The sequence below is a fragment of the Alligator sinensis genome, unplaced genomic scaffold (assembly GCF_000455745.1).
Source record: "Alligator sinensis unplaced genomic scaffold, ASM45574v1 scaffold879_1, whole genome shotgun sequence".
Taxonomy (NCBI): domain Eukaryota; kingdom Metazoa; phylum Chordata; order Crocodylia; family Alligatoridae; genus Alligator; species Alligator sinensis.
In genome coordinates, this window is record NW_005842250.1 from 771,464 (window position 1) to 796,519 (window position 25,056).

The 25,056-nt window shown below is 44.2% G+C and overlaps 1 protein-coding gene across 2 annotated transcripts in view; it reads left to right on the forward strand.

Moving 5' to 3' along the window:
• LOC102382075 (gamma-aminobutyric acid receptor subunit beta-4) overlaps nt 1-25,056 on the forward strand; it is a 124,153-nt gene that overhangs the window by 26,177 nt on the left and 72,920 nt on the right. For both annotated transcript variants that reach the window (XM_006027533.1, XM_006027534.1), the window contains exon 3: nt 14,580-14,647. In XM_006027533.1, coding sequence (XP_006027595.1) covers nt 14,580-14,647 — 68 coding nt within the window. The remainder of the gene's footprint in view (nt 1-14,579; nt 14,648-25,056) is intronic.

The window sequence follows — 25,056 nt, forward strand, 5'->3', positions numbered from 1 at the left end:
CAAAAGGTCCTGGGTAAGGAAATTCTCTATAAAAAAAACACTGGTTCTCTTCTTACCACAGGTTGTGTATGTGGGTTGGAAGATACTGAGCCTATTGAAAAACATAGGGAGTTCTCTCTAGAGGGGGAAAGAAAGGCTGCCATGTTATGAAATGTATGCTGTATTTCTGATTCACAGTGCATTTGTAGCACTGTTTTTGTTTGTTAACCTCCTCTGAACTGGAAACTGCTGACTTGTAGGTGCACTTACTGCTGCACTCTGCTTCAGAAAGACTGACAAATATTAAAAGGTGTGAATTGACTTGGGTAGGCTTTGGATTGGACCCTGAAACTGCTTGTGCCTTTGTTCCACATCTGGAAAATGGAGACTGTGATCTTTTCCTTGTCCCTTTCCCCTGCTTCCCCCTGGGCCATGCTTTTATTTGTCTTATACAGACAGGAGGCTCTTGGAGGCAAGGACTGGCTGTATGCAGTGCCTAGCACAAAAGGGTCCTAATTGGTTTAAACTCTTGTATACTTCTGTGATGTAAATAACAAAGGATATAAGATTATAAACATAGGATTTACCTGTAAGATAAGTTACAAAACTGTGAAAGGGGTGCAAATTCAAAATTGGCCTCATTGCCTTCTCCCCCAGGGCTGATCAGAGCTGGAAGTAGCACAGGAAACTCCCTGTATTGAAATAAGTAAGGTGAGTAAGGCTCTTTCACTGAGGAAGAAGCTTTACCCTGGGAAGGAAGTCCCCATGTTAAATGTTTGTTTTGCCCCTCCCTGGGGAAAAAAAAGGGTGGAGTTTTCTGTAAGGGAAGAGAGTCACCGTCCCCCTTCCTCCACCCCCCGAAAAAAAGCTGAGCTCAGCATTCTCTGTTAGGGCCAACTGAACAAAAAAAAGCTCTATTCCCATGTATTTAATGAACAACTATTTCATTTTTTTATTTTAATTGCTCAGCATCAGATGTGTACCTGGAATGCTGAGCTCTTCTGGAAATCTGGCCCTTTTTAGTTTCCTGAAAGGAGCTGAGCTGTTTTGAAAACCTCACCCCACATACCCTGTGCTTACATGGTAGCACTTGAAAACCAGAGTACTGGGCTTATTTCAGAGCACCAATGATAGAGGTCTAGTTGATGAAGAGCACCATGGGTATCTAAAGGAATTCTTCCTAGACTTCCTCATTCTGCAAGGAAAATAGCTATGGATATTTAGGACTTTAGTAACAGAGATAACTCCATTACCAGCTGAGTAAGTGCATAGCAAACAAGAACTCTGACTATCTAAAGAAAATACAAAGGAGTTCAGATTTCAATAAAGGATGCTAATTGAACAATGCTGCTGGCCTTCCACTTTGGGTAAGCTTATACTACAGTCAAAGGTGAGACTTCAGTTTGTATAGGCACAACTGAGCTAGTTTTAAACTGCCTAGCTTGTGTACTGGTAGTAGTTTAGAGCTCAGCATGGGCTTAATGTGCAATTACTCAACCAGCTTCACAGACAGATGTTGTAGCCCACACCTCCATGGTTTTTTGGCTACTCTGTTAAATCCAAGCTAAATTGTTTAAAGACAGCTTGTGTCTGTTGCCACTATGGCACAGTCACCATCTTTATTACTGAAGTGTAGACATATCCTGAGGGACATCAGTTGGTCACTGAGGATGGGAAAATGAATCTAACACTTGTGTCTCTCAAATCTTTCTTGTTTCTCTTCTGTTCACAAGCTTAGTCTGTGAATACTTTTTTGTTTCATGCCACTTTCACCCTTTGGAAAAGACATTCTTGGATTGATTCTTTCATTGTTAGAGCCTACATAGCACCTCCATGCCACACCAAGAATGAGCCCTGTTAAGTGCCAGGGAGAAATTGTGTAGAGTTCCTGAAGACTGTTCCATTGGGTGTAACCTGGAAGAAGTCAAAATTTCCCCCTTCTCCAAAATGGAGAACATGAGCTAAATAAAAACATATCTAAACAAAATTACCCCAGGCAGTCTCTACATATAGAATGCTGTACTTTGGCTAGCCTTTCTTACAAAGGATTCTGGACAAGGAAGCCCTCCATAAAACTGCATACTCCCTTGTCACTCATCTGTGAGCTGTACATGGTGGTGAGAGAATCTTCTAAGAGAATATCCAGCATGAGGCATGTGTAATACAACAGGGAATGCCAGGAGAATATGAGCCAGAGTGGCCTCCACTGTGGTTCTAGAGAAAGTGCAGCATGTTTCTCACTCTGTAAACTTAGTTTTGCTGTCTGGTGTGGGTCAGTGACATGACAGTAACCCTGCCCCACCTCCTGTGGGGAGGCTTGCACACTATCCTCACTGTGAAGCAGCTAAGGTTGTGATTAGGCTCCATGGTAGATGGAGTGTAGTGAGAAGTGAATGAATTAAGAATAAAAGAAATTACAGATTGCAGATGGAACCCCCAGGTGTAACTACAATAGTAATAAATTAAGCAAGCCCTACCAAATGTGCTAGTAAAGTGATATATTTTCCTGCATGGAGGGGATTAGTACATTAGATCTCCATTAGATATGGAGATTACAACTGAGACCTGGAACCTTATTACCCGGGATCCTGGTTTTCTCTGATTTATCCCCCCACCCCTTTTCAGTTTTAAAAAAAACAACCAAAATGAACTCCAAATCCACATTTTTCTGTGATTAAAATGAAACACCCCAATATATAAATCTATATTCGTGGTGTTTCATTTTAATCATGGACAAATGTGGATTTGGGGTTACTTTTTTTTAATTAAAAAAAATGGGGATTTTTTTTTAAATCAGAGAAAACCAGGATCCCTGCTTATTACAAAGCAGAGGGGGGGCAGCTATCTGCCCAGTAGATGTGGCATGATTCTCAGTGGTAATTAAGCACCTGGTGGAATTTGCAGAAGCATCTAGCTGCATGATCAAGGACCTAAATAACTATAAAAAATATGGTCCCAAGATGTACAAGCACATGCCTAAATTTAAGCACACACATAGCCCCCCCTAACATGAATGAGACTACGTGTACTAAAAATCAGGCCTAGGCATATCTGACCTGGGGTGTAGAAAAGGAATTCCCCACAGTTGCACAGGTTTGGTGCCTCTCTCCCTTTCCTTCATTTTAAGCCTGCATGTTTGATGCTTTCTTTTTAATCAGTCTGAGTAGCTGCTTACCATCATCTTTTAAAATCAACCTTGATCTAGCTTCCTCTATAATCCTCCAATACCCATGGGACACTTTTATAGTCTGTTGCAGCCAATTAATTGTTCTCTTTAACTTCCAAATTTCCATGGGATAGTCACAACATCCCACTTTAATGCCCACTAATCCATTAAAAATACCCATGGAATAGCCTCTGTAATCCACTGTGCCTCAAGGATTGTTTGCTAGCTGTCTGCTTTTCCTGGAACATTCACAACATGCTTATTATATTTATGCAGACATGGCACCACTCCTCCAGGAACACTCCAGAATAGTGCCTTGCAACTATTGCGCTGGGCTGACACCATTCCCTTCTGAAAAACAGCCCCCTCTGGCATGAAACATGGCAGATGTTAGCAATGCACAACAATGGTGACAACCAGCTAAGGTCAAGTAGTGGAAATACTTCATCTAAAATTGCAGTGGTAACCTAGGTCAGCATCAGGTTGAAATTTGGCTTTTGCACTAAGGTTAACACCCATACTCCTGCAAATAGTGTCAAGGGGTAAGGATGAGTCTATGTGAGTATGACTATGTCTCAGCTGAAAAACAGCCCTGCCGGCAGTACAGTGCCCCCTGGTTCTATGCTGAGGAATTAGTTCAGTGTTTATACAGAGAAAAGTGTGTCATGTTATGAAGTCTTATTAACTCTGAAGCACTTAGCTGTTCCTGAGAGATCTTCTGTACAAATACCAAGCTGGCTCAGACCTCTCTTAGCTTATGAGATCTGAGAGGACGACAGCCAAAAGACAGTTTGATTATAAACCTCAGGTTCTGTTTTGTGGCATAAGCCTTAATGACTCCATCACACCCTGTGCACTATCCTTGATACTTCACTGTGTGGTGGAGGTTGCTGGCTCTTAACATTTCATTTCTCATGAGAGACCTCTAACATTCCTCTTTATTAGATAAATAGTGCAAATTGAGAAATCTGATTGGATACTGGCCAAAAGCCATGCTCTAAACAGAGGCCAGCAGCACAGGTTGGAACTCATATTTAGCTTCATCACATGGGGTCACACTATGTCTTACCAGATGCAGTGTGGATAGATGAGAAGTGGGGTCAAGAAGATTATTCCCTCCTCCCACCCTTTATATGGTGTACACACTCTCTCAGTGCTTAAGATCTCAGCATTAGAGAACTTTAGCCTGGATGGTGCTGGTGGAAACCCTATGGGTGCAGGTAAAGGCAATGTAATAAACCCACGTGCTACTGGAAATTGCACCCAACCTTAGAAAGCTAGGGTAGTGCACTTGGTCATTCTACCCCAAAAATGTGTTGTTAGTACTTGAGTGAAAGGAGAGTTTTCTTAGTTAGCTGCAATAACAACTCCTTTACTCTGCCTGTTGACCCCAGCAACTGAAGGCAACATGGTATTTATTTGCTCATACTCATTCAACCAGACAATTAAATCAGGGTGAGAATGAGAACATCTTGGTTTTGGCCCTTAACTCCTAGAGTGACCATCCTCATCCTCCACCCAACAATATGCTTAAAGCAACAGTCCAGTCATTGTTTTACCTGGTATTTAATTTAAGCTGTTTCTGTTTCTTACATAGACCTGAGGAAAGACACTTTGTGCCCAAAAGCTTATCTAACATCTCTCTCAACTACTTAGTTGGTCCAATAGAAGACATTACCAAAAAAACCTTGTTTCTCTCATATCTCACAGATCCTCATGGCAACTACAACTTTTCTTCTTCTTTTCATGTCCTTTCTGAGGTTGATGACAGGTATTTAGGGTGCAATGTGAGCACTTCTGCTATGGCCAAACAACAACACTGCAACCCTACTACAGTCTAGCTCCATTGCATGATACACTGGTATCAGATTGTCCAGGTCCAGACTAGCAGAGCATGTATGTAAAAAGTGGCTTGCTAGGAAAAAAGGATAGAATGTAAGAGGAATGCTGGTGAAAGGACTTTGATATCAACCTTTATAAACATTTGATGTTTATGGATGTTGTGCTGGGTACAACAGGCTTCTTGTCTGGTTGGCTTTTAGCTAAGGGAGACAGTGGAAAAGAGATCTGTGAGTCATGAGAACACAGAGGGAATAAAGACACAGGTGATATGGGTTTGGGGACCTTTTGGTGTGTATTTAAAGTTTGATTGTTCTGGAAAGATTTAAGCAAGTGATTAAGTGACCCAGGTGAACTCATTGCTTCCACACAGCATCATAAATCAAAGAGATGCAGGATAAAAACATTTCCACAAACACTTCAATTCTGATTTCCTGACATATGGTCACCTCTTCATGGTTCTCAAGCAATATTAACCCTTTCTGTTGCCCCCAGCCCTAAATACTAGACTATGAAACAAAAACAATCTGAAAATTGGTTGGAAGTTTCAAACACTTCTTTACTAATTCTGCTGCTTTGTTGCTTTTCCTGCCTGCCTCTCTGCTTAGGATGAGGACTGTCTTTTAATAAAGATCTGCCTAGCACTAGCATAATGGAACCCTGGCCCTGACTGGACTTCTAGGCATATCTGTAATAGATAATAATTGAATAACCCCCTTTATTATAGTCGTCCCATATTCCAAAAACACTAAGACACTCCAGGGTGTCTGTTATTAGATGGGAAGTATGGCATTTTGCAGTAACCAGAAGTTCTTATCCCTTGCCTTGTAGATAAAGGAGTAAGGTGTAAGACCTACATGGAATAGAATGGAACAGATTTTTTTCAGGTGAATTATGTTACGGCAGTGAGAGTGTAACTGTCAGCTCTCCATAACGGAGCTTCACTGCTGTTCCATCCACACCACTGACACAGCCTTTAGTCATTCATAACCTGATGCTGAATGTGAGTCAGACTCTATAATCCATGATTACCTATGGGATATCACCTGTAATCTATCAGTACCTGTCAGCAGTTTGTGTAACTCACTGGTAGTGAGTTATTCAATATCAAACTATGGCTTTAATTCATAAGATCATATGCACACTGCCCTGGGGTTTGGCAGTGTGAACAAGGCAATCGCAGTGGCTTGAGGAAATTGTTCTCTTTCTGCATGTAAAGAGCAAGCACCTACCTTCAATCTAACCTACCTAGTATGCATGATTCTAGAAACCAGTGACAAGAAAGAATAAACATCAGGTTTTGTAAAGAGTGCATATAAAGTAAGTGCATGCATCTCTGCTGCAGCATGGCAGCAGCAACTCCCAGATCAAAGTAGCTGCTGTCTCTGTACAAATATAATGTCTACATAAATTGAAAGGTGCAAGTGCACAAGAAGAAAGGATCCCCAGTTTCATAGTGGCATATACTACAGCAGGGGTGGGAAAGGAATACAAGTGCAGAGAGGAGCAGAAGGATAGTTCCTTTGCCAAGTTTGCATCCCATGTATGCGTGCTGAGCTCTGCCAGCCAATGCAGGGCCAGTGACCATTAGGGCTGCGCGAAATTTCTCCACCAGTTTTGTTTTGACGCTGTTTTGACCTGTTTTGAGGTTGAAACAGCAAAATTGAAGCAAAACAGATATGGTTGAAACAGCCTTGAAACAAAATGAGGCAAGTCGAAAAGTTTCACCATTTCAACGCTGTTTCGACGTTTCGCCCATAGGCTATAATGGGGAAGGTTGAAACAGCCTATAACTTTGTCATTTCTGGCCAGATTTGGATACAACTTGCAGAAATGGTAGCCCCTTCTGAGAGCATAAAGTGTGCCAAGTTTCATGAAGATAGGTACAGGAGGGTTGGGGAAATTGCACCCCAAATTCTTGAGAGCCAAACTTATGTCATGTGTATGTGTTAATCCACAGCAGGGTCAAAACTACAGGAATGCTAGTCCCTGCTGAGGCCACAAAGCGTGCCATGTTTCAAGGAGACAGGTGCAGGGGGTTTGGAGAAACTGCACCGCAAAATCCTGAAAGCAAAACTTATGTAACATGTTTGTGTTACACCACAGTGTAGTCAAAATTGCAGGCACGCTAGCCGTTGTGGAGACCACAAAGCCTGCTAAGTTTCAAGGAGATCGGTGCAGGGAGTTTGGGGAAACTGCACCTCAAGCTGCGGACATGCAAAACTCATGACATGGGTGACATTGTTTGTGTTAAGGCACATCAGGGTGAAAGCTGCAGGCCTGCTAGCCCCTGCAGAGGCCACGAAGCCTGCCAGCTGTCAACGAGATTGGTGCAGGGGTTCTGGGGCCCTGCACCTCTGGCTGCTGACAGGCAAAACTCATGACATGGGTGGTTGTGCAACTGTCTGTCTTGGGGCATGGGGGAGGGGAAACTACTGCAGGCCTGGCTGCTAGGCCCTGCTGCAGCCACAAAGCCTGCCAGCTGTCAAGGAAAAAACTAGGAGTAATGGTCACAGTCTGGACACCCTAGTTGTGAAGTAGTTTTTAGCCTGAAACAATCTTCCAGGAGTTTGTGACCATTACTTCCAGTTTTCCCCCAGGGTGCCCTGGTGAACAGTTGTTCAACAAGCCCTAGATGTATGCTTCTGATGTAGCAGTAAGCTGCTACCAAGTCCCCTCTCAGCCTTCTCTTTTTCAGGCTGAAGAGTCCCAGGTCCCTCAGCCTTTCCTCATATGGCTTGCTGTGCAAGTCTCTGATCATATGAGTGGCCCTTCTCTGGACTCTCTCAAGCTTTACCACATCCTTGTTAATCTGCGGAGCCCAGAACTGAACTCAGTCCTCCAGCTGTGGTCTCACCAATGCCGAGTAGAGCTGAGTAGAGCAGGAGAATCACCTCTTTGCAATGGCTTTGCTGGAGATGCATCAATTGATGCGTGCCAGCGTATTGTTGGCCCTGCCGGCTCCAGCATCGTACTGCCGGCTCATGTTCATACTGTGGTCAATTATTACCCTCAGGTCTTGGTGACAAGTGATGGGGGATTTTCAGTCCTGCTGCCTGATAAGAGGCAGCAGTTGCACAAGTACCCATGACACAAGTTTTGCCTGTCAATAGCTAGGAGTGTAGGGCCCCAGAACCCCCCTGCACCTATCTCCTTAACAGCTGGCAGGCCCTGTGGCCGCAGCAGGGCCTAGCAGCCAAGCCTGCAGTGGTTTCCCGCTCCCCTCTGCCAAGACAGACACAGTTGCACAAGCACCCATGACTGGTTTTGCCTGTCAGCAGCCAGAGGTGCAGAGCCCCAAAACCCAGAACCCCTGAACCTATCTTCTTGAAAGCTAGCAGGCTTTGTGGCCTCAGCAGGGGCTAGCATGCCTGCAGTTTTGGCCCCACTGTGTCTTAACCCACACATGAGAGACAAGTTTTGCTTTCAGGATTTTGGGGTGCAGTTTCTCTGAACTCCCTGCACCTATCTCCTTGAAACTTAGTAGGCTTTGTTGCCTCCTTAGGGGATAGCATGCCTGCAGTTTTGGCCCCACTGTGTCTTAACCCACACATGAGAGACAAGTTTTGCTTTCAGGATTTTGGGGTGCAGTTTCTCTGAACTCCCTGCACCTATCTCCTTGAAACTTGGCAGGCTTTGTGGCCTCAGCAGGGGCTAGCATGCCTGCAGTTTTGACCCTGCTGTGGCTTAACACATGCACATGACATGAGTTTTTCTCTCAAGACTTTGTGGTATAGTTTCTCCAAACTCCCTGAACCTATCTTCTTGCTACCTGTCATGCTTTATGCCCTCAGAAGGGACTAACATTCCTGCCAGTTTCATCTAAATCTGGCCAGAAACGACAAAGTTATAGGCTGTTTCAACCTTCTCCATTATATCCTATGGGCAAAACGTGGAAATAAGGTCGAAACGGCAAAACGTTCCAACAGAACGAAACAGAACAGCCGTTTCGACTGGAAACAAAAGTTGGAATGAAACACTGTTCTGTTGAAACATCAAAATGCTGGTCGAAACAGAACGCTTCCATTTTGCACAGCCCTAGTGACTATGGCCTACTCTGCACCATGTGCCATTGTTTTTTATAGGTTCTCTGGCTCTGGAACACTGGGAGTAAAGACTGTGCTTACAGATGATCATACTGAATGGTTAAAGGAATGGCTATTTGTGTCTATATACAGTCTCCGACTCTTAGGTCTAGGCACAGTTTTATTTTGTGCAAGGGACCTCTGCTTCAAAGGATGGTGCCTAAAGAAAAGAGAGGATGTCAAACGAAGGAACCTAACCAGAGGAAATTGGTTGAAGCAAAGCTGGCCTGAATAGGTAGGCTTCCAGGCAACTTCCAGTGCAGCTATGGAGGGTCTGACAGACTCATGTGTGGAAGGTGTCCCGTAGTCAGGATCCTTTGAAAAAGAAGACCCTGATCCAGGTCAGAGTAGTGCTGAGAAATCTTCCTTGCTGGCCAGGGGAGCCCAGCACCACATTTCCTTTCTCTCTGTGTGTGCATGTGTATGCATGCATGTATGCATGTGTGCATGACTATTGCTATGACAGATGGCCATCCTGGGAAAGTGAAATCCTTTGGTCATCCCTGGGTTGAGTACAACACTGGCAGGGCTGCATTGCCCTATAGATATGTGTTACTTTCTATCAGAAGGGAGCAGCTTCAGAGGACAAAAACTGTGATCAGTCCCTACACACTCATTGTTGTGATACCAATGAAAGTCACTGTATATACGTCTTGCATGGAAGAGATGGGAGGTAATCAGTTTTGGGGGTGGAAAGAAGTAAACAGTGGAGTCTCCTTGTGATTTGTTTTGGGACTGGTACTGTTTCTAATAGCTTGACATAACACCTGGGGCTGGGAGCTTAAAAATAATATTATGAGAATCAATAAAATTGAGTGTGGCAACGTTGCAAACTTGTTCTCACAGTGGATGCTAGACAGTTGTCATTGAGTAATAATTTTCAGTCACTACTAAATAACATTTTAGCAGGATTTGTGTGAAAACCAAAAAAAAAAAAAATCTGGCTTTGAATTTTGAATTTCCCAGTCTCCTCCCTTCCGCATTTACTTCTTTTGTGATGCTAGGAAGTGAACTTTTTCATCTGGGAACAAATAGGCATTACTTGCAATTTTTCTTAAAAGATGTGGTTTGGTGGCACAGGTGACATACTTTCATTTGCTGCCCATTTGTGAATTATTTTTCCATGTGCAAGCATGTGTACAAAAACTGACCTTTTTGTCCCAGCTCAAAGAGTAAAATGCAAATACAGTGTGCCATTAATATCGAGCCCAATTCTTCCCCTTACTCTAACTGAGTAACTTTAGGGCCTGCCTATTGGACAAACCTTGACAGTTTTTTAAAATTCCCTCCTTTTTGTAACAATCCTGTATTTTTCATAGCATTGGAAGGGTTGCCCACTCTATTACGTGTTATGTAGCTTATTTATTTGTACCTTGCTCATAACTAGACTGGTTAGTTTAATTTTTTCATTTATAGTAGTAGCACAAGGCTCTGAGGCTGAAGAATCTGGAATCTAAATAGACAAGTCATGCAATGTATGTACTAAAAACCGTTGGAACAGGGGAGGTGAAATTATTTCCTATAGCTTTATAGAAAGTAGCCAATACAGGATCAGAGGCCAGAATTCCTGAGTCTACATCCAGTACCAACTGGACCTTATGCCCTCTTGCCATCTCTGTGATGCATATTCACTTCCTTCTTCTTCCACGTGTCAGCTGGAGAGTGGGGGAGGGACAAGTGTACCAATTCCCACCCAGTAGATGCATCTACACAAGATGTTTACTGCACAATTAATTAATGAATTAACATCTCAGTGTCTACACGTGCACTAGGCCTGTGCGAAGCAGATAGTATTTGCTTTAGATTCAGATTCGGCCAATTGAGGGAACAGTGATTCGATCTGGTGATTCAAATCACTGTCCCAAATTGATTCAGCCAAATCTGATTTGGAGATTCGGCTGCTGCCAAATCTCTGAATCAGCCAGGCCGATGCTCCCCAGCCCGGCAATGGCTGTCCTGCCCACCCCAGCTCCCGGCACTTGTTAAAAAAAAAGCCCCAAATCAGCAGGCGCTGCCAGGTGGGGGGGGAGGGGCGGGGTGCAGGCTGCTGCATCCTGGCTCAATATGCTGCAGGCCAGGTGCATATGCAAGCCATGTGCCTGGGAGCTTCGGCAACGGCACGTGTAGATGTGCTCAGTCAGCACGAGGAAGAAAGCAAGGCTCCATTCATTTTTCTGTCTACTCTGGCATGAGAAGATAAAGTGGGCACTTATGCCCAGCTATAAGTGGCTTGCTCAGCAAGGTAAAGGAACCTTCAAGACATACTTAATAAACCTCCTAATTTTATAATTTGTGTGAAGGTCACAGGATTCTCAAGCTGTTATGTCTACCAAATGAGGGCCACACTCCACAGGTCTCAAGCCATTACAGAAACCTCCTACTTGTCACCCCAGTTCAGGCTTGTCATAGAAATTCTGGGGGTCTTGGCAAGCATGGTAAGCTAGAGATGGGCATCTGGCTGAACATGTAGGAGCTGAGCTAAGCTCAGCTAGAAGTGGCACTTTGTGGATCTTAATTCCATCATTTTTCTTCCTTAGAGCAGGGATTTGGGAGTTAGGAGTCCTGGATTCTATTCATGACATTGACACTGAGTCATCATATGACCTCAGGCATGCAGATACCATGGTGATGAATGCAGCATAAAGCTTAGATAGATAGACTAGATTAGATCGGCTGTGCATTTGACAGGTCCTTGTGTACAGACATTGTCACTGTTTTACCCTTCTAAAGTCGCTCAGTTTCCTTTGGTGTTTTAATGGGTCTTTCATGCCACAGCAGGGGAGAAAAATATATTTTTACACTGGAAAATTGTGTTTGTAAAACCACAAAAACCAACAATGTGTGGGCTGGAGGGAGACAAATGGTACAGGTCTCAGTGGCAGGGTCTTTGAGAGAAAGCAGCACATATTGAATAGCAAAACAGATTGGGGTGAAAGGGGCAGTTTTGTAGCCAGTGGCATGCAAGAGATTGAGGTGGCTAGTGTCTGGATGTCTTTGACTTCTTAACCTGAATGAGTAGACTCCCATTTAGAGCTGGGTTGACCGAGGGAGCCTTCATCACAAGTCTTGAGTCATGTCTTAAACTCACATCTCTAGAGCTATAGTGAGGTACTTTAATCACTTTCATACTTAGCCCCTCCAGCACACAAGACTAGAAGCCAGGCTTTCTGAGTCCTAGTCATGGCTCTGCTGCAGACATGCCGTGTAGCCTCAGGCAAATCTCTGTTTTCCCTCCTACTTCTTTCCCCTGGCTTTCAGCTCTTCAGGGCAAGGACTGTGTCTTGCTATATGTATGTGCATCCCCTAGCACAACAGGACCCTGATCTTTGCTAGTACTTTCAATAAAAATCATAAGAAACTTGCAAAGGAAAGACGTTTCCCTACTAAGGCTTTTAACCAGCTGCCTATATTTTTTAAAGTCCAGCAATGCAAAGTGAATGTTACTTCCTGCTGCAGAATGTCCAACAAGTTCTGAGTCAGAAAGAGAAGGGAAAAAATGATGCACTGCCTCGTTAAGGAGATTTGCATAGGAGGTTCTAATTAGAGTTGATATTGATTCTGATGTTTTAAGTGTTATTCATATTCCATTAAAGGATAATGCTGTCTAATTTGTAGGCAGAGGGTCTCTGTAACAGTACACCCAATCACAAGGGAGCCTTAATGACACTACTTTTCTACTTCTGGTAACACATAATTAAAATATCATTTCATTTCCAGTTCATACGTTTCCCCCTGTTTGCTAATTATTATTTTTTTAGTCATTGCATGATTATCTGTAAATATTTCAGCACTTGGATCTGCTAATGAATCGATGGAAAAGTTAATGCTTTGTGTGGCAGAATTTGCTGCTGCTCCATTTCTGATATCAGGCAGCAAGTCTGCATATTGCAGGGAGCAGACACAATCACTCACTGGAAGAGACACAGGATGAGGATATGCCCTGGGTTGGCAGGGACAGTCCTGGATTCATAGGCCAGTCCTGACTGGTTGGTGAAAAGTCCAAGAAGCAGAGGCAGAGGCAGAGGCGGGGGGGCAGGGCTGTGGGGCACAGTTTGATGTGGAGGTGAAGCAGCATAGTGTGCCAGACAGGCAAGTGAGCAGGCACTGCTGCTGCTGTTCAGGAGCAAGACAGGTAGACTGGAGCAGTGCCCAGCCCTCCCCTCCCCCATCTGCCTCCAGTTGCTACTCAGGTAGAGCTGGGCCCAGCATGTACCATGCCAATCTGCCTCCCCCCAGATTGAGCTCTGCACCTCTGCCCACCTGCCTCTGCCCACAGCAACATCACTAACACCGGGGAGTGGGGGGAGCAGTGTCCTGGATTTCCTTAAAAATAATATGGTCACCCTAAGAATGAGAGACTAGGATGCCTTTGGAATAAGGCCCATTCAGAGGGGTTCAGGGTTAAGGTAGACAAAAATGAAAACTAAAACCCTAGGTCTCTAACTTCCCCTAAACTAGATTCCTGTCTCTTATAGGAGTTCTCCCCTTTCTGGCTGTGGTAGTAGGTCTTTCTTTTTTCCCCCTCTGTAGACCTAGGTAATACTAGCATGCATACAGTACTTTATAATTGCAGTGTGCACAGAGAACATTACATTAGTGTCCAAAAAACTGCATCTTGAAATCTTGCAGGTAGGGAATTATTATTGTAAATTACTCAGAGCCAGGATGTTTTATATGTATAGCAGTGAGGCATATGAGTGTTAAGAGAGGGGCATTTTGCAGCCTTTGGAGGGCTGTGTTCTTTTTCACATGCCCGTTACATGTATTTCAGTTGGACATGGGTTCTACAGTGAGCATCATTCGGCCATTGAACCTTCAGGATAAGAGAATATTCCAGTCCTTCAGTGAACATGTTCAAAGATATTCACACAGTTCCTTGGCTGTTGGGGTGTGGTGGGACCAAGCTGGTACCTATTACCAGGCAGATTAGGAAGAAGCAGGTAGAGTTGGATAAGTAATTGAAATGCAATTCTGTTTTGAGAAATAAGTGTAAAATGGTATCTTCTTGCTCTGTGCATGTCCAGTTATACCAACCAACACAGGTTTTTTTAAATGGTTTTGCCATTGCAGAGCCCACCCAGTGCAGAGGGAGTAAGCTGGAGTCTCTCCTCTCTTGTACATCACCAGCAGACTTGTTTATTATATTCTAGTTAGGTAGCCAATCAGTGCCTTATACAAGCTCTCTGAAAGGAATGGGGCTCTGCTGGTATCACTGAGGGCATTACTGGGCATTACCTGTAGAAATGATATTACTGGCTATGATCCTCAAGAAGGAAAAAAATCCAACTTATCTCTCAGTCCTAGGGTTATTGTGCAAGGTAGGAGTCAACTCTCCCCCACCCCTTTGCCCCTGACAATTAAGCCCTCTTGATGTGAAGATGCTTGAAAGCCAACAAACCTGGAATTCCTACAGTGCATTGTGTATAAATGTATTTCTGAGTAAGTGCTGAAATGGGAGGCTGAGTGGCTGAGTTCTCAGATTGCTTTAACCTTGTCCTTTTGCATTTCAGGTAACCCTGTCACTGTGGGAATGAGCATTCATATCTCCAGTATTGACCAGATTTCAGAAGTCAACATGGTAAGTCTAAAGTACAATAGAGCAAACAGCAACATGTTTATTCATCTTTTGGAAGAGAGACAAACCCAAGGCAGTGGCCACTCCAAGTCATTAGAGTTATCATATTTTGTGAGAGGAAGGCTGATGAAATTTCAGTCTGTTTAATTAAATTCTGCTGCCATAGATTATTTCTGTAATTATTTTTCTCCTTCACTACAACACCTATTGTAGTGTTGATAGTGAAGAATGTCATATATGCTCCATTCCAAAAGTAGCTGCATTTCTGTAGTGGGTGAGAATTATAGAGAGTAAAAGCATTAAGACCTTTTCTGAATAAACTGTAATGTGTTCTGCATATGTAATAAAAAAATGATTGGACTAAAATAACTAATCCATTCTTTCCTACACCCAAAGAAACATGTTTCTAACATGGTGTGACAAGTCTATGGTGCTGGATCAATGTGCCTTATTCTGTGTTCCACTGATTTATGATTTTAGTGGCCTCATGATATGATTCTGGGGTTGCACATGATATTTGCTGTACAGTTTTATCCCACCACCACTTTGCAAGATGGTGTTAGAAGGAAACACTTACAAGGTTGAGTATTTTTGAAGGCTCTCTGGTGTGTTCTCTCTGTTTTTTAGTGATAGAGGTTGTCACTGTTGTATCTCAGCTCGCTGGAAGACTACACTCGGATGGCTTAATTTGGGCCAAAGTTCTAGTACTTTTAGAGAGCAGTTCTCTTGTACAATGACTTTAGTTTTTCAAAATGCTCCTTCAGGAGGTGAGGAATCTTTCCTGGGTGGATAAACTGCCAAAGACCAGATATTACCTCTCCTCAGCCAGTATGTGTCCTATAAGTAAAAAAAACCAGCATTGGCTGCATCCAATGCAGAGGCTGTATGCAAATGTAAACATACTATTAGAAGGAGAGGTGCCTACAGTGAGCTTGCAGGCCTTGACATTGGATTGATGGTGTAGACCTTCCCTTCTAGCTTAGAAAAAAAGCTTTCTGACGTTAAACAAAATGAGAGTGTCTTGGAAAGAAAATCTCTCTCCTCCATTTTCCCTTCCCCATCACTAAAGTTGTGACCACTGATTAGTAATGGGACATCTGCACATCTTTCCCTGTGCATTATTACACATATTTCAGAAGCCCTTGGCATTTAGCAAAGGACACCTAACTGCTGAGGTGTCAAGAAGAGGGCCTGTCTCAGTCCTCCCTCCTCCCTAGGGTCACTTCCAGGCAGCTTTTCTCCTGAATCTGCTGTTCTCGAAAGGCTGAGGTTTATGGAAGGTTGAAGGCAACATTTATCAGAGGCCATTTCTCTGTTCTCTTTGTGTTTCTAAATTATGTAGAAGAATCCCTGATTTATTTAAAGCTTCCCTTGCCAGAGAAGATAATTAAAAAATGTGTATCCTAGTACTCCTGTCCTGTTTCTCTGGTGTGGGGTAAATGGGGAAACTGCCCCAGGAGCTGACGTGGGAGTGGGGAGAAGGCGCAAAAAATGTGGCCACTGCTGGCAGCCACATGAATACAACTGGCAGTCACCGCTGCCTCTGAGTGCCCCACTGCAGGGATGCTGGTCTGGACTCTCCTACTTAACTTCTGTGCCTACCAGTTCTCCTGTTGTGCTTGTGGGGGGGGTTTTGTACCCACCTGATCTCAAGTTCCATTTTGGGTTAAAAATATTCTTAACACTGGAATGGCTTGGGTCAAAATCTGTTGATTTCAGTGGGGCTTGCATACACATACAGAAGGGCTGAAATTAGCTCACAGGGATTTCTGGTTCTCAGAATAAACTCTTTGACCCATACGTTTTTGCACAGTGAAGCCTTATAGTGCTGTACCAAAATGTGGCTTTGCTTTGGAACCTGGGCTGCCCACGGGTCTAGGTTAGATTTCCCTGCATTTCAAACTTCTGCTGTGCAGAGAGCAGCACTTCAGTCCTGCTTCTAACTGCTTACTTTATGGGACCACTTCGTAAGTCTGCCCTCTGCCTCTTGTATGTACCTGCATGGTTCCTATTATTATAGTACCTGAGCATCTTCTAATCCCTAGTGCATTGATCTTCCCAAGACCCCATTGAGGCAGGGCTTCTATCCTTACTGTACAGATTAGCACTGAAATACAGACAGACTAAGGACCTCAGCCTAGGAACAAGTTATTGTGAGGTACAGGAAGGCAGGAACCATGAAAACATTCTTAGCCCACAGTTAAATGAAAGCTAATCTGTGGCAGATTAGACCTCAGTGAAAGAGGGTTAACTTGCATATAAATCCATGCACTTTTGAGCACTAGATACACTGTAAAGTCCCATTTTCTTTTACCTGGTAATAATCAGGTAATCATCATGTGTGCCCGTGTACTATATCTGTGACAGGGAGTTGACCCAGGTCTCCTGCATATCAAACTGGCACTTTCCTCCCATTATGCTAGTATTGCCTTTCAACCCAGTTCAGAGCCATTGAATCAGGTAAAGACAGCCCACTCCACTATTAAGGAGGCCATTCACCTCTTTGCCATATAGGCCAGGTCTCCAGAGGGAAAGGAGCAATGTCTACCTGGGTAGGGAGGGAACACTCTCTCACATTAGTTTTGTCATGTACATGCCCAGAGGCTGGCCCAGAGGTATGTCATGTTCTCACTGTAGGAGCCTTTTTCACATGCCAGGTATGACAGGAAAATGCTTCTGCCTTCTTCTGCCTCATGTGCTCTCTCCTAGGAATATATGTTGCCCCCTCCCACCATCAATGCAGGAATTTCTGTGGCATTGTTCTCCTGCCTGTGTTTGGTACATGAGTCTGTCCCCAGGAGCGTGTTGATTGCATTCATTCTCCCTGGGATGGCTCCTCATGTGAACAAGCTCTTTTCATGATCATGGTAAGCATGATGAACCCTTGCTGAGGAAACATTGCATTTGTCCATGCTAGGGGTTGCCTAATTTTCCTGAGTGCTTTGAGTCCTTTCTTACCAGATCTGCTGGCTGGAGGGACTTGTTGGCTATAGTTCTGTTAACCATGTTTACTATATCAGATTTTCCACAGGGGAACTATCTTCTTGACTGTGCTGCATGCTGGGTTCAGGGCGGTACCCTTGATGGAAAAACCAAGTATGAACTCTGGCATGGTCCAGGGCCTGGGGTGCTAATGTGCAATTCAACAGAATTGAATTGAATCCGTGTTTCTGCCACTGATATGCTGTGTGGCAATTGGACACACCCCTTTGCCAGTCTGTGTCTCTCTTTCTCCCTCCTGCCTTTTGTTTGCCTTACCTTTTGAGTACAAGCTCTTCAGGCAATGCTGTCTTTATAGGGTATTTGTATCAGGCATGCTGCTGTCCTACTTGAGATTAGGACCTATAGGTGCCACTGCAACAGAAATAACAAGAACATGTGAGGTATCTTTAAAAGGGCTTAAAAACCCGGAGCCATCTTAATGAGCAGACCTTTAGGTAGCAGAGATACGGTTGTTCTTTGTGGGATATGAATGGCTGCCAAAACAAGATTTACCTCTTGTTATCCTCACTCTGTAAGAAATGCCCCTGGGGAAGGGTCTATGTCTTGCTCTGGGTATGGGTACAAGGATATTAGCAAGAAAAACAAGGCATTTCTCGTTATTGCATTTGATCAGGAAAGGGACCACTCAGTGAATAAATTAAAGGTACACAAGTAGAGCTATGTTGCTATGGAAACCAGATAGCTGCCAATGTTATACAACGAGCAGTATTACTTACTGCCCCTTGTAGGATAACTAATTAATCTCCAAATATCCTTTGCCAGCACAATGGGTGCTGCTACTGTGATTGTATAGTATAGGGAGAGTCCACAGATCTTTCATGCCCTTTTTCTGTATTTTCCTTCTCTCAGGATTGCAGGTTCCTACAGAGTGAACAGCCAGAGTGGTGGTAAGTGCTATAGGTAGCTGGGTGTTCTGCAGTATTATTTAAGAAGTTAGTACTCAATGAGGTTCTAGCCAGATTTAGTGTTGAAAAATAATGTAGTTCTGCTCACAAAGTATATTCAGTACTTTATTGACATTGTAATCCTGAGGAGATGATACAGTGATATTTCAGTGTTGGGGATTTCTGGATACTTTAATGCAGTAGAGTTAACAGTTTTGTCTCAGTACTGGAGGTTCCCAGATGTTATGCTGTAATACAGTTGAGCAGATGCAGTTTTGTTTCTGCATAAACCCATGCCTCATTGCTGAAGGTCTCAAGCTATTTTGATATGGCAGTGGTTTTCAAACTTTATAAAGTCATTGAACACTTTCAAATCACTTTTTCTGCAGCAGAATCCCTATCCCTATCCTAAAGACTGAGGTGGAGTTAGACAATCTGGTCTACAATGGTGGTGCACTGCCTCGCAGCCTTCTCTGGCATTACCCCCAATCTTTCTGTGGAACCCCTGATAATCTACTGTGAAACACCAGGGTTCTGTGGGACACAGTTTGAAAACCAGTGCGCTACTGTATAGTGGATGTGATGGAGTCAGGTTGTAGTGTGAGATGCTTCTGGATGCAATGTTGCAATTATCTTTGCAGTGACATTAAAATCAAATAGCAATTCTCCTCTGAAAACTGGCTGTCACTATCCAAAAATGGCAATCTTTTTGCCCACAAACACTGCTCCTAACATGTAGTCAGAGTCCTATCTTTTGACTTGGCTCATCAAAACTCTGTTTTATTACTTTGTACACCTCATTTCTGCTCAATAAGACTGCCCTGGAATCTGTGTGTTCTTTGACGTATTAGCAGGATTGCTTCCTGTGTTTCAGTCAGTTAATGATAAATCTGGCAAATATGTATCAACCTACTGTAACTGAGAGACAACAAATTTGGAATTACCCAATGCCATTTTGCAGAGTCACTTTTTGGAGTATGGCAGATGCACAGTGTGACATTCAGACTTGCAGTTATTTCCAGATTGGATTATCCTATTAGTCCACCTAAAATGCTCTCCCATCTCTGACAGAGATTGCTACCAGATGCTTTAGAGGGAAGCAGAAAAATGTTCACAATGGTGAATTTAAACATAATAGAATTTTCTTTTTAACTCCTATCATTTGGAGGTATAGCTACTTCCAGTCTATTGTACTATCTGTAAAAGTGACTTTTGGACTCAAAATGCTTTATCTGTGCTAAGTTGTTATTGGGTAGGTTTAGGAAAATCTCCGTAACCATTAAGAAGTTTTCTAAACATGAGGGGGGGAAACTAAACATCATATTTGTGCTTAAAAAAAACAGTGCATGTCTCTAACTTTTCAACTTGGCTCCTACTCTGCAATATATACAAAGTGATAAAGCTAATGCTACAGGAAAATCAAAAAAGAAAAAAGGTGGAAAATATACTAAGCACCACGGACAGCACCAGATACTTATTACTGCCTTGTTTCTATGGCTAGGTACAGACATGCAAAAACCCCAAGGTGGAATTGATCCAATTTATATGGTTTTCTGTAAGCAGTGTAGTTTAGATCAGTAGCAAACAGAACACACATTTTCCCTGGGGCAAATCTTAGACTGGGTTCTGCCATTTTTAAACCAGTCTCTGTGTGCCAAACTTCTGTTCTGTTATGGGTATATAGAGTTTCCAATCACTTATCTCAGTAAAAGTATAATGCCTGTACCTGGTCTATGTGTATAACTTCTAATGGCTTCTGTAATTAATTCATCCCAGGATGCATTCCTGTATCTGCAGTAGCATTGTTTCAGATCATTACAGCACTCACTTTAAAATGTTATAAGCAGGGATCCTGGTTTTGTCTTTTTAAAAATAAAAAATTCACTGATTAAAAAATTTGCAAATTCTCTGATTAAAAAATGTCCACATCCATGTTTTTTTCTGTGATTAAAATGAAATACCACTATATATATAGGTATCAGTTGAACACAATGTTTTATTGATATATCTACAGTTTTAAAGCAATTTAAAAGCCCATCAGTGCTTCAATCATTATAATAAAATTAATTCTAAATACCTATACATTTTGGCATTTGATGTGGGGGCTTTTATCATGGAAAATGAGAGCTCCCCCTGCCATCTTCACTCACTGAGACAGGGGTAGGCAAAATGCAGCCCAGGGGCCAGATGCGGCCCGCCAGGCCATTCTATCCAGCCCGTGGGGACCCTAAAAAATTTAGAAAATTAACATTTATCTGCCCCTGGCTGCCTATCATGTGGCCCTTGATGGCTTGTCAAAACTCAGTAAGTGGCCCTCCACCCAAAAGAATTGGCCTCCCCTGCACTAGGACATAGGTCCAGCTATGGCTCTCCACCATGCTGCTTTGTGAGTAGCCCTGATATGCCCTGATATGCCACTGCCCTGCCCTGATATGCCACTGCCCTGCCCATGTCCATACTGTTGCCCCTGACTCCCAAGCCACAGCCTTTCCCCACCCCAGCCCTGCTGGTGTCCCTCACTCCCAACCCACACCTCCCTGGCCCTTCCAGTGCCCCTCACTCCCAACCTGCAGGACCCTGGACCTGCCAGTGCCCCTCACTCCAAACTCACACCTCCCAGCCCTGCTAGTCCCTCTCACTCCTGACCCACTGCCCCCCACCTCCAGCCTCCCTGGCCCTTCCAGTGCCCCTCACTCCCAACCTGCAGGACCCTGGACCTGCCAGTGCCCCTCACTCCAAACTCACACCTCCCAGCCCTGCTAGTCCCTCTCACTCCTGACCCACTGCCCCCCACCTCCAGCCCCACAATGTGTGAGGAAGGGAGTGGGTGTGTGAGGAAGGTGGTGGGCATGAACAATGTGTGCCCCCACTGGCTGGGGGGGCCTGGTGGTGGTGGGGGCCACAGCGGGAGCACAGAGGTGGCAAGTGGGGAGCTCCCACAGATGCTGCCAGTGCTGCCGGTGGTGGGAGAGGGGAAGTGGCGAGCACCTACCAGGGGTTGGTGACCACCTGCAGATGCTGCTGGCAGCGGCGGCAGTGGCCAGCAGCAATCACTGACCACCCACAGACACCACCAGCAGTGTCAGTGGTGAGGAGCAGGGGTGGTGAGTGGTGACCACTCACCTCTTTTCGTAGGGGGTGCACTGCCATGCTCAGGAGGTGCACGTGCATCCATGTGCACCCCCTGTGTGTTGCCAGTGATGGGAGGGCACAGTGAGGGGAGGGCACATACCCCCTGAGATTTCCATGCCTACAGTGGAGCATGGGGCTATAGCTGGGCTGGACCAGCTCCAGGTAGGAACCACCTCTGCAGCCTCATGGATGGGACCTGTCACAGGAGGTAGTGCCATGCTGCCATGGTGAGGCACAGCAGTGGCAGTGGCAGTGTGGAGCTGTGCCCCCTGCTGCTGTTGGGTGGGCAGGGGGTGCCTTACCCTGACAGCCATGGCAATGCAGCACTCCCTCCCATGCTGGGCCCCACCTACTGGGCCATGGAGGCATCTCCTGCCCAGAGCTGGTCCATCCTGGCTGCAGCCCCACACCTACGCCCTGCTGTAGGCCCCCCCCACCGTGTTGTCTGTCTCCTCCCCGCTCCCTCAATGCATGGCCTGTTTCCCCTCATGTGGCCTGTTCCCCCTCCCCCCTGCATGACATATACCTCTCCCCATCCCCACCCAACATATGGTCTGTACCCCTTCTCCCCATAGACTTACCTGGAAGGATCTGTGGGAGATACTTTCCATTGCTGCCTGGCTGCCAAGTGCCTGTATACACACACACATAGTACCCCCTGCCTGATCTCTTTCCTGATGCTTCTCACATCCCCAGGCAGCCCCCTGCAGGTTGGAACTCTGCCAGCCTGCAAGGGGAAATCCACCATTTCCCATGTATTTCTACTTTAAAGGGAAAAATCCATGATTGTCTCCTGTAAAAGAGAAAATCCATATTTTTCTCTTTTAAAAGAGAAAATCTGGTTTTGTTTGCAGCAATTGGAAAACACTGATCCCTGGTTATAAGTCTCAGAACAGGTGATAAGTAGAAAACTTACAGGAGGCTTATTGTCTTGAGGGGAAGACTGCCGAGCAGGACTTCCTCATGGAAATATTCCCAATCATATATAATAAAGGAGGCAGTAAATAGAGGATTTATAGTTCATTAGCTTGATGAAAATGTACAGTGCAGAACAGAGGGTATGGATTGCTTTGCAGTATTGAATCTGATTGTTTCACTGACTTCTTGTTCTCTTTATATCTGCTTAATGCTATATTCTGTGTCTTTGTGCATGCTTGAGAATTACTGACTGACTGCATAGTTGGGGGAACATTCTACTATATGTGACTGAATTAAAGAAAGTTATACACTGTGCTTGCTATTCTCCAATCTCTAGAAACGAGAAAACCAGCAGGGCAAAAGCAACAGTGTCCATGCAGGAGATTTACAGCACACCTTCCTATGCCGCTCAACAGAAGAGATAAACAGAGATGCCTTTGAGTTTAATTAACACAAAATAGGGGATCTCTCTTTTAAACATGAGAGATAAGGATATTCAGGACCTTGAGAGATCAGATCCACAGCACCTCAGGCCTTCTCACACAGTGATAGTCTTCTACTTCATTGCTATCTTCGTTATGAATTGTCTATGCTTGTCTGACTACCCACTTATAATATAGAGGTCTCTGTAGTAGTATCTGCCTACTTCAAATTTTGCAGTATTTTGTATTCTTGTTGTAATCTGCATATGAACTAGCTGCTTATTGTAATAGCTTTTTTTATTTAATCCCTAAATGTGTGGGATGTGGGTAACTGCTGCTATGTTGGATAAGGATGATGAAAAGTTAGCAGTGGACTGGGATATTAGATTCCATGCATTGGAGGTTTTGTCTTCAGTGGATAAAAGCAATCATTTAGGTAACAACTCTAAAAGAAGCAGTATGAGCTAAGGCCTAGGCCTATGCAGAGTTCCTTGCTGGACTGAGGGAAGACAAAAAAGAGTATCTAGTCAAGAGAGAAAACAGAGTGAGTCTTTCTCCATGTATAATTTTCAATCTTGAATCCCAGATCTGCTCCTAATTGGGCAAACTTTGAAAATGAAACTGTAACTACCTTGAAGTGAATATGATATTTAACACTGACTTAGAGGAGCCAGAACTTCATCCCCTCTGTTAAACATGCTCTTCCCAGAGCACAGCTTCAGAGCTACATGCATGTAAAAGGATTCACCAGTGCTACTGATGGCTCAACAAAGAATAAGAGGTTTCTAAGACTGCCTTCCCTTTTAAATACAGATATTACTTTATTTTCCTTATTTTTTTAACTTTTTAAATTTTCAAGCTGCTTTGCTGTTTTTGAAAAACACAGCTGAGGATATTGCATGCAAATAATTTACCAGAAATAATGCAAGTTTGCCTGTCTTATCTATGTCTATGGATGCTCAAAGGCTTAGAAGAGGAAAATAATTTATATCCTGGTATTAGAGGTTCCTGGAATCCTGATCTCATACTTCAGGATATAATTCCTATTGAAGTAATTAAATTATACCAATAGCCAGCACCAATAGCAGCATGGTAACAGGACCACAGTGCCTGAAATATATTAAATTACAGCATTTAGACACTTAAAACATTGAGGACTCTGCTTTAATATAGCAAAGCTAATGCAATCATATGCTAGAAGTTCACAGCTAGCAGTTTCTATGTGCCATAATATACTGCATGCAGTATTATGTCATGATACTAGACATTCCTGATGGTGGTGGTGTAGTGTAACAGAGGATGCTGTCATGTCCTAGAAATAGGAGGGGCTGAAAATTACTGGCGTCTCAATAGGCAGAGGTTTTGGATGCTACAGTGTGATATAGGATGCATCCAGATGACCGCGCACGTGCCTCTTGCCCCATCTCAAACCCCTTTGAGACGGGGCAACAGGTACGTGCGGGAATGAAAAAGTGTTCCCCGTGCTGCGGGGAAAAAATTAGACTCCTGGATATCCAGGGGTCTAAAAAAAGCATGCTGGGAAACAGCAGAGCAAGGCACGGTCTCGAGACCGTGCCTGGAGGCAACCCGAGAGGTCCTCCAGAGAGACACTCTGGTATTGGGCCAGAGGTCTCTATGGTTCCCACTTGCCCTGCACCGGAGCACACCCCTTGAGCGTGCCCAGAATAAAAGCAGGGCAAGACTGAGAGCCCGTTTGAGGGTTTAGAGTAAGGTCTTCAGAGTACGTCTAGAGTGGACGCTGAAGACATGGCAGATCAAGGTAAGAAGGGGAGGGTGGGAATGGGAATTTTCTTTCTAAAAGGGAAACCCATGTTTCCCTGTTTGCAAAGGGCTCTTGGGAGGCTGCCAGTGTCAGCCTGCAAGAGCCACTTGCAAACACCTGGCCCATGACTTGTGTGGCCTAGGGGTGGAAAGCGTGTGAGGGTGGGGGGCTTTTGGGTGGGTGTTGGGGTACACGGTGGGTCTGACAGTGTCGGCGGTTGCACCCACCACCACTTCTATCCATGGCTGGAGGTGCCAATCTGGTCTGACG